Source organism: Austrofundulus limnaeus, unplaced genomic scaffold (assembly GCF_001266775.1).
Source record: "Austrofundulus limnaeus strain Quisiro unplaced genomic scaffold, Austrofundulus_limnaeus-1.0 Scaffold244, whole genome shotgun sequence".
NCBI classification, from domain to species: Eukaryota; Metazoa; Chordata; class Actinopteri; order Cyprinodontiformes; family Rivulidae; genus Austrofundulus; species Austrofundulus limnaeus.
Genome location: NW_013952646.1, coordinates 702,151 through 711,943, shown reverse-complemented (window position 1 = coordinate 711,943; position 9,793 = coordinate 702,151). Strand labels below are relative to the sequence as shown.

Below are 9,793 nucleotides of genomic sequence, written 5' to 3'. Positions count from 1 at the left end.
ACAGAAAATATTACAATATTAAAGAACTGTTCTTGTTAATTTGATGAAAACATTTTAAATATCCAGTGCAGTCACATCAGAATAACTTTTAGATTTGTTGTTAGAATAATAGATTAATCGAAAAAATAATCATTAGATTAATCGATTAGAAAATAATCGTTTGGTACAGCACTACATTAAACTTTCTGTTACTGTTTTAATCCAGATAAACGTGGCATATTTCATGGACTACATGGAATATCATCTCATTATTTGTAAAACTGACAGTGCTGACTAAGGTTGATTAGCAGTGGTGGCCATGTTGATGCATATAAAATGATTACTTTCTGAAAGTTTCCATCCAGGGGCTCATGAGATATTTTGCTAACAGAAAAACTGGGTTGATTTAAGATTTTAAAATTGCGAATTTTTTTAAATGAACTTTCTAGGTACCCACAGTTCTGGTCAATAAATCTATTTTAGTGAATAATTTCTGCGTTATGCTTGACACCTGTTGCAGATTTATACCACATATGTTTTTTTTGTTTGTTTGTAAACTGAAGTCTTAATTTAAGCAGGATGATGGTGTTAACAGTGTACAAATTCTGTGTCCTTCAGGTGTGGTGTACATGAGTGGGTGTGTGTACGCGGTTGGTGGTTTCAACGGGTCTTTGCGCGTGCGGACGGTGGACTGCTACGACCCGGCGATGGATCGATGGACGAGTGTAAGCAGCATGCAGGACCGGCGGTCCACGCTCGGCGCAGCTGTTCTAAACGGGCTCCTCTACGCTGTCGGAGGCTTCGACGGCAGCACGGGTACGGCTGTGTTCCTGTGTGTGTTTTAACCGTCGTGCACCGGGACCGATCTTCAGGTTTTTAATGTGAATGCTTTGCAGGCCTTTCCACAATCGAAGCGTACAACGCCAAGACGGACGAGTGGTTCCACGTGTTGCCTATGAGCACCAGGCGCAGCAGCGTGGGAGTTGGTGTTGTTAATGGTGAATACCATTCTGTTTGTTTTTAAAGTCAGGTTGGAGGACAGGATTTTCCAAAAATTATAAACCACGATTACAGGAATGCCCAGCGATCTAATGCAACCAGCTTTCGTACACTAAACCAGCCAACATTTCATATGATGCCAAGCATGCTCTCTTGTGTTCTCAGGGATCCTGTATGCTGTTGGGGGTTATGATGGAGCCACCAGGCAGTGTTTAAGTACAGTAGAAGCTTACAGTCCTAAAAGCAACGCATGGAGCTATATAGCAGAGATGGGCACGAGACGTAGCGGAGCAGGTGTGTTTGTTTAGTTTGTTCTTGTTGTAACTTAAATGTTTAAATAATCAATTTGATTCATCAGCTTAAGATCAGTCCTTTGCACAAAACCTCCACAAAACTACATTAAAGCAAAATTTGTGGCTGTGTTGAGATATTTCTAATTTCCAATGAGAGAATTTCAGTAACTTAATTTCATTAATGATTTGGAATTTGTGTTAGAAGTTAAAAAAAATCACAGAAAATATTAATTTTACACAGCTGTTATGGCCTTGWGGTGAATGTAAAACCCCAATATGACCAATAGGTGTCACCCTTGGGTTTTTGTCCAGTTCCAGCTATTTTTTTGAAAAACTGTGGACATAATGCTGCCATATTTAGTATTTAGCATGTAAAGTGGGAGAAAGTCCTTYCATCCAAAGTGCCGACTAGTGAGAGATGAGTAGACGTGTTTAATTAGATGTAAACATATTTCTCTGGTTTTACTGTAATCTAAATATCCTCCATRTCTTTCTCAGGTGTAGGTGTATTGAAAGGTTTACTGTATGCTGTGGGGGGACACGATGGCCCGTTAGTGAGAAAAAGCTGTGAAGTCTACGATCCAGCTTCAAACAGCTGGCGACAGGTCGCTGACATGAACATGTGTCGACGCAACGCAGGTCAGCACGGACCTACGAGACCTTTCGGGACGCGTGACGTTTTCTTTGACAGATGTTTATTGTTGCCTCCTCGTTTTCAGGCGTGTGTGCTGTGAACAACCTGCTGTACGTGGTGGGCGGGGACGATGGCAGCTGCAATCTGGCTTCGGTGGAGTTCTACAATCCAAACACGGATAAGTGGACGCTGCTGCCGACCTGCATGAGCACAGGCCGCAGTTATGCAGGTCGGCACGCAAGAGAYTTTATATGTTATCATTTAACATGAACTGTGCTTGCATGGCAGCTAAAAGCTTAAGTACAATAAATCTGTTATAACRCATGAAATCAAAGTATTTTCTCAAATCTATACATGAAAATGTTTTTTTTTTCCGGTGGCTTCTGTTGATGATGTTCATGTTTTCTTTTTCTCCCCATCTACAGGTGTGACCATGATCGACAAGCCCTTATGACTGTTCCTGACAGCTGCCTTTGATTAAAAAGCAGAATGTATTCTCGTGCTGAATACTGATCTTGGATCTGTCTACGACACTGATGCTCGAGTTTTGGGCAGCATCGGTTCGGGCGCTGCTGACGAAGATGAAGGAAATATAACAACGATTGTTATTGTTGAGGACGATGAAGCTTTTTGCACTTAGCTGAGACGAGAGGGAGCCATAAAAAAAAAAAAACGAACAAGAAACAAAAAAAAAACGAGGGTATCAAACCTGTTTTAATCCGCTTCGGGCGGGAAGCGCAGCCGTAACTGGAGGACCCAGTTTGAAGCACAGCTGTACAGCTGCAGAGACACTGAGATGCTACTGACATGAAGCTGCTATAACTGCGAAGTTACTTTATCATTAGTAGCGTTAACACAAACCAGACCTGAGAAAGAGTAGTCGTATTCTGTGCCCGAGCAAAGCAGCGAAGGAGCATTTTAGACTGAAGAGTTTCTTTTTTTTTTTCTGTTTGTTTTCCTCTTCTTTTTTGTTTTGTTCTTCTGAGAAGTGTGCTCCATTGCTCGCACATGTAAGGCATGTGTTTTTGTTTGCATTAGTGTGTCGTGAGGCCTGGTTTGATGCAGCATGAGTACACTGTCTAACTTCTGACTTATTGCAGTGCTGCGGTGAGGCTCTTTAAGAGTGCCTGAATGTCAAAGTACACCTTTCTACTTTCCTCTGTTTTTGCCTCGTGTATCGTTCCGGGACTCGAGACGCTTGTCTGGGATTTAGAAATAAATTCTGACTTTAGATTTGTGGGATTGGCTGTATTAGCTTGTTATTTTTTTTTAATGAATAACAGAATTTGAGAACACGATCATGTACACCTCACAGAGAAAACAGCCTTTGTTGGAAGAGAAACCTCAGTCGTGTAGCCAAACAGCGAAGAGAGAGAAGCTGTTTGAAATGTGAAACAGCTGGATGTGTTCTTACCTGGCAGCCATATTTATCCTGGTTGTAACCACTAAATGAGAGCAGCAGCCTGAACTCTCTGCATGGACCCCGTCTTTACCCTGTTTTCTCAGTTCCCTCCTCTTGTTTGATGTAATTACCTGCTGCGCACCCCTGAGCGTAATATGAATGTGCCAATTTTACTATCTCTTCTTATTTCTGTCTCTCTTTACTACTGTTACTAATCTGTTCTCTCTTTCTTACTGGGAAGTGACCAAACTCCTTTTTTTTAACTCTCGTTTTTCTCGCTTCTTCTGCTATAATCAAAACTTGCTATAAAATTAACTGGTATAGCTGTTTCTCGTCAGTGTTTTGAGGAATGTCACGTTGGCTAATAACTTGGGAAATGTTTTATTACATGTTTTATATTATTATTATTATTTTATGAATAAATATGCTTCTTGTATTTTAAGCTGTGAAATAATATATTGTTTTTAAAACTTTGCCAAGCCAGTAAATACGTTGGAAAAACAAAAGTGTCACGAGTAATTTGATTACTTTTACATAGCATATAGCATAGATCCAAGATTTAAAATCCGYCCTRAGGTTCATAAGGAATTTTGCYAACAGACAATCCAGGTTAACCCYAACATTTAATGCTAATGTTTTAAGTAAAGATCTTGTGCAAATGAGTAGCACTTGTAATCTGTAGGCTSTCGGCTACAACTGTTCCAAATTTTAGCTCAATGAATTGTAAGTTGCTTAATTATTTGCATCATTTCTTAGCAGAGTATTAGTTGGGGATCAATCCCAACTACTACACCAAATTTGTGGTTCATGAGATGTTTTGGTAACAAACATGCACACAAAACAGAAATATAAAATCATTTTTGATAACACTTTTTGATAAGATACTTTCTCAAAGACCTTACTGTATACACTGCRTTTATTTGATAACCATAATTATTTTTGTAGACATTCAGTGTGCATTTAAAAATGTCCATATTTCTGAATAACTATTACCTGAAACAACAAAAGACATTTTGTAAACCATTCAGTTTTACAACTATACCACTTTATAAAAAATAGTTGTGTGGATTTAAAAATGCAACTACAGAATTAGGGCCACAGAGGGGGAAAAAAAAATCCAAAGTTCTGACTTTAATCTCAGAATGCTGAGAAAAAAGTTAAAACTCAGGAAAAATAAGTTTTGATTTTTTTTTCCCTCTGTGGCTCATCCTTTGCAACAATTTGTTTTGTTGGGGGGAAAAAATACATTTCTGCACCAAGTATGTGTCGACAGAGCTTTGTCATTGAGGAGTAGGCCTGTGCAATTTAATMTTTTTCATCAGAAAACTAAAATGGCCAAGTATACTATCATTTCAAAACATAAAACTGGAGTCAGAGCTTGTATAACACCAATCAAAAGTACATTTTCAAACAATCCAACAGACACAAACCCTCTGACTGAAGTTCTCAAATAGACACCCCCACCACCCCATCTACTYCCTCGCGCAGCTGCTAAACTTGTGAAAATAACTCGCTTGTTATTGGTCAGCGCTGTAGAACCCTCCAGTCTTACTATCATCACTCCATTCCGACAGCCAATCAGAGAGTCCATACTGCTCTCTGACGTCACTCTTCTCTCCCATCARCCAATGAGAATCGCCGATRWTAGTGTACTTCACCCGGTCTGCTTCCTCTGCTTCAGGTAGACGGGACGTACGGCGGAAAGGTAAGAATTCATGTTGTCTGGTCGAACTGCCAAGGCAGGAAGTGCGTCTAGCTGCAGTTTTAGTTTCTGACATGAAGGTTTTTTTTTTTTATAATAAACAACATTTATTTTGAGCCATTATCCATTTAAAACATGGCTAATATTCATTGTTGTCTTTAGTTTCTAACTAGTTATCTGTTTTCTTTATCCATCCATAGGTGAAGCTAATTTAAGCTGTTTAGTCTCAAAATGTTTCCTCTTGCAGCTCTCTGTGTGAAAGTCTTGCATAATCTTGATTTGACCTCCATAAATGAGTCAGACTTCTTTAACACATAATAGACAATTTAGCCAAAAATAAAATTAATTAAATTTGATGTTTAGGCTTTTATAATAATCTGTCACAAAAGCACAACTTGGTTCCATTTTTTTAGCTGAATCTATGAAATGTTAAAGAAATAAAACAATATAATGTGTGTTCATACAAAATGGATTTGAGGTAGTTTTTGTTTAGTTTTTCTTGTTTGTAGGTTATTATTGTTTGAAGTTTTAATTTTGGGAAGAAAAAGACACACATACTGTAAGATTTTTCGTCTTTCTGTCGCCTTTCGCTTTATTTGTGATTTGTATTTTTATTGTATATAAATTTATTTAGTTATTTTTAAATAAATGAATAAGGTTTCAAAAAATATATGTTTCACACGTAAAAACATTATTTTTCTCACTTATGAAATGATTCCCAACAACAATTAGGTAAATTGTTAGGATAGGATAAAACAGTTCCTAAATCACGTCAAGTGTTTCTTAGATTTTTACTTTCCTGTCTTCTCAAAGACACATTTTTTAGATTATATCCATTTGCTACAGATAGTGTGTTTTAGGCCTGACATTTTCAATTTTTGTTCCACTTGTCCACGTTTTGAGCTGAGGCTGCACATGATCAGGGACAAGGACGAGACTGAATGAGTAAAATAGCAGCCAATAATACTAATTAAAACTTTAAAGTCTCATGAACTATTGATAAAAAACAAGAGTACAAGAAAGTCTGGCTGCTTGGAAGCGAAACGTAAATAAAATGAGGGTTTATCATTTTTCCACATTTATACAAGATGTAAAACACAAGCATTTAAATAAGTGTGACGATGTAGTAAAAAGAAAGATTGTTGTATTCTTAACTGACTTAGTTTTTAGGCTAATATCTGCCTCCAAAGTACACAACAAATCCATTTATGATGTCCTATGTGGTTCTTTCAACCTCCTTTCCGGACCCGCAGTCCTCTTGCAACCCTCCATCATGGCAGCGAACGGCACAGCCGACATTTTGAGCTCGGCCTATCTTGCAGTGGAGTACGTAGACGCTGTGCTGCCAGAGAACCCCCTGCACCCCTCCCTGAAACACGCCTGGGGCTACATGATGGACAACTACACCAAGTTCCAGATTGCTACATGGGGATCCCTCTTCGTTCACGAGTTTATCTATTTCCTCTTCTGTTTGCCCGGATTTTTCTTCCAGTTTATACCCTTTATGCAGAAGTACAAGATTCAGCAGGTATGTGTGYGTGTTTTATTTGATTGGATGCTTTAAGTTTTAAACAATTTAGATAATSATGTGTGTGTGTGTGTGTGTGCAGGACAAGCCAGAGACATGGGAGAAACAGTGGAGGTGTTTAAAGATGCTGCTGTTCAATCATTTCTGCATCCAGTTTCCTTTAATTTGTGGAACATACTACTTCACCGAATACTTCAACATCCCGTACGACTGGGACTCAATGCCACGCTGGTCAGTGCCAGGCTAATAACACTAATAAATCACACTGAAATGACAGCTATTATTAAATATTAACAGCCAAATCAGAGAGTGACTGCAACAGATATAATTGGCATTTTATATTTTGGATGATTATAAAATATGGGATGACTTGTTTCTCATACRTCTGTATGTCTTTCTTAAAATTAAAGCTAATACGTTGCAGTTTTAAATGTAAATCAGTTGTTGGACAAAACCATTKTGACTGGTTGTTTTAATGAATTTACTTTGGAATTTTGTTTTACCAAAGTTTTTTTTTGTTGTTGTTCAAAGAGATCTTTCAGACAGATCTGTAAATGTGGAAACTCAGTTTAGTCCATTCATGACTGTTATTATAACATTATAGTTTTTAAACAATAACCTCCTCTCGTCTCTCACAGGACTTCTCTTCTGGCTCGCTGCTTTGGCTGCGCTGTCATCGAGGACACCTGGCATTATTTCCTCCATCGCATTCTACACCACAGACGGATCTACAAATACATCCACAAAGTCCACCATGAGTTCACTGTGAGTAAAGACACAYGGGGATAAAAGTAAATAAAGGGGTTACTTATTAAACATCATGATCTTGTTGAGGCCAAAGCTATCRGCACTATGATGGTCAGTGGTTTTCTTACAATAATCCAAAGATAAACTACGAGAAGCTTGACTGTTTATTATTGTTTTAATAATGTGTTCATCTCTGTCAGTAATGTTTTTCTTGTAGTTTTATGTCTTAGAGAAAACTAGAGATCCATAAAGATTAATATGAAAGGTAGAGACTATATTATATGTTCTATATGTTTTAAATGTTCTATATGTACTATAATAATGATTTTAAAATACATTTTCTTCAGTTCTTGTGTTCTGTCTTTAATGAAGTAAAACCCAACAACAATCCCTCTCATGTCGTGCATCTCGGCTGTTTCTCAGGCTCCGTTCGGCATGCAGGCCGAGTACGCACATCCCGCCGAGACCATCATCCTCGGCGCTGGGTTCTTCATCGGAATCATGATCTTCTGTAATCACATGTTCTTCCTTTGGACCTGGGTGGCTTTCCGTCTGCTGGAGACTATTGATGTGCACAGGTGGGACACAATCACAGCTTTCACATACATGAACAGACATGCACTGTAAGGACCTTTCACTTTAAATCACCTTCAATCCCTAGATTTGACATTAGTGGTTTTACTTGTAATTTGCAACATCAACCACCAGGGGGCGACAGAGAATCATTTTACAGTATTTCTTCCATGATAAATGGTATTTTTGCACTGTTGTTTCCTTTTTTAGGTCACGATTATGTTTGTTTTTGGACGTAGTAATAATAATGACTAAAAACATTAGTTCAAAATCTTCTTTATGATTTTTTGTACATTTTCTCAGAATTTTTTTTTAACTCTGTAACTTCTTTTCGGATTACTCCTATTAGCTTCTCCCAAGTTTGTCAATAGCTGATGCACCAGCTCCAGCGGGTTCTATGTCAGTAGAAGCAAACAATAAAGGACCTAAATACAATATATATTTTTCATTCAGTAGATAAAACTGAATGATTTAAATAAAGCATACAAGTAAAGTCAGACAGTTTTTTTCCCTTCTTTAAATTCAGTTTATAAAAGTTTTTTTTGTTATGATGCTTTTACATTGACAAAATAATTGATATGAACACTGTAAATCTCCTTAATATTTTCCTAATTTCCCTCTGGGATCAATAAATTATTTTTGAATTGAATTGAATTAAACTTGCAGTATCATAAATATAGCTGAAAGAAATACAAGCATTACCAATTTTGGAAGAAAAATTTGCTTTTATGTATGGGATTCAGAAAGAATAATAAAAACCCACCAGCAAGTATTTTGTAACTACAGTTTATACTAGAATAAACCACAGACATCTTTTCTGCAGTGTCATCTCCTCTTCCTGTTTGACAAACACGTACTTTAAAAGGGTTGTTTTCAAGTTTGTATTTCTTATTCCCTCTGGTGAAAATGCCTTTTTGTTTGTTGAGAATGCCACTTACCTCTGACTCCTCTCTCACTYCCCTGCCAGCGGTTACGACATCCCTCTGAACCCCCTCCACTTGATCCCTTTCTACGCCGGCGCCCGTTTCCATGACTTCCACCACATGAACTTCGTCGGGAACTACGCCTCCACCTTCACCTGGTGGGATAAACTTCTGAACACTGACAGCCAGTACAACAAGTACACGCAGAAAGAAGGAGAGAAGAAGGAGCAGTAAACCTGCTGAGCTTCTCCACACAGACATTCACAGGTTCCTCAGAACCAGAGAGGAAAAATCAGCACTGCTAAATGACTGTAAAGGTGAACCCAAATATAAACCTGAACTTCTGAGATCTGGTTCTGAATCAAACAGCATATTTGACTTCAGTTTTCTTTCTGTGCCTTAATAAATATATATATATACATATATATATTTTCTCAGCAGCTATTTGCTGGATAAAAAACATCGTTGCTTTTGTGCTTTGCTTGTCTTCAATTGAAAAAAAAAAACATTATTGCAACCTATCACTTTTGTTGTGAAATGCTCGTTAACCTCTGAATGTTTCAGCACTTTATCACTTCCCCCTAAGTTGGTCTGAATCAAAATGAGYATCTTCCATTTTACAGCCTAGTCAAATTGACATTTACCTCTTCCACTTTCAATTTTTTATGGTTATTAAAATAATCAGATGTTCCTTAATATGTACAACAAAAACAGGTTTCTTTCTTCTATATTTGTTATATAAAATAAAAACGTGACATAAAAACTTTGCATAAAACTGAATGTAGTTTTGTTTCACAGCACTTAACGGTGCCTGCCTCTGTGTTTTTAACAATATTTATGCAAAGATTGAGCACTGACACGGTAAATGTTCAGAGTTCTGTTTTTTTTTGTTTTGCATACAATGCAAAGCACTCTTTCATTGCATACAATGAAAAGAGCAAGTGTTTGCTGCACTGTGGACACACCCCTACAGCTTCATCCAGATCTCTCACACACACACACACACACACACA

The 9,793-nt window shown here is 37.7% G+C and overlaps 2 protein-coding genes across 2 annotated transcripts in view; both read left to right on the top strand.

Moving 5' to 3' along the window:
* Nucleotides 1-3,813, top strand: part of klhl2 (kelch-like family member 2) — a 12,981-nt gene extending 9,168 nt beyond the window's left edge. Inside the window, exons 10-15 of the mRNA XM_014020213.1 lie at nucleotides 598-795; nucleotides 876-977; nucleotides 1,144-1,272; nucleotides 1,770-1,910; nucleotides 1,991-2,134; nucleotides 2,331-3,813. Coding sequence (XP_013875667.1) covers nucleotides 598-795; nucleotides 876-977; nucleotides 1,144-1,272; nucleotides 1,770-1,910; nucleotides 1,991-2,134; nucleotides 2,331-2,359 — 743 coding nt within the window. The 3' untranslated portion in view covers nucleotides 2,360-3,813. The remainder of the gene's footprint in view (nucleotides 1-597; nucleotides 796-875; nucleotides 978-1,143; nucleotides 1,273-1,769; nucleotides 1,911-1,990; nucleotides 2,135-2,330) is intronic.
* Nucleotides 3,814-6,233: 2,420 nt separating this feature from the next.
* Nucleotides 6,234-9,549, top strand: msmo1 (methylsterol monooxygenase 1). Its single transcript, XM_014020212.1, has 5 exons — nucleotides 6,234-6,537; nucleotides 6,620-6,768; nucleotides 7,176-7,302; nucleotides 7,708-7,862; nucleotides 8,825-9,549. Exons 1-5 carry the CDS (start codon nucleotides 6,283-6,285, stop codon nucleotides 9,012-9,014), a joined length of 876 nt encoding a protein of 291 aa, XP_013875666.1. The 5' UTR covers nucleotides 6,234-6,282; the 3' UTR covers nucleotides 9,015-9,549.
* Nucleotides 9,550-9,793: the final 244 nt, after the last annotated feature.

What these genes read in the sequence shown, in the direction of transcription:
- msmo1 (XM_014020212.1), top strand. Translation starts at nt 6,283, where the DNA reads ATGGCAGCGAACGGCACAGCCGACATTTTGAGCTCGGCCTATCTTGCA. An exon ending in TGGGACTCAATGCCACGCTG is followed by an intron (nt 6,769 to 7,175) that starts GTCAGTGCCAGG and finishes CGTCTCTCACAG; the next exon opens with GACTTCTCTTCTGGCTCGCT. An exon ending in AAGTCCACCATGAGTTCACT is followed by an intron (nt 7,303 to 7,707) that starts GTGAGTAAAGAC and finishes GCTGTTTCTCAG; the next exon opens with GCTCCGTTCGGCATGCAGGC.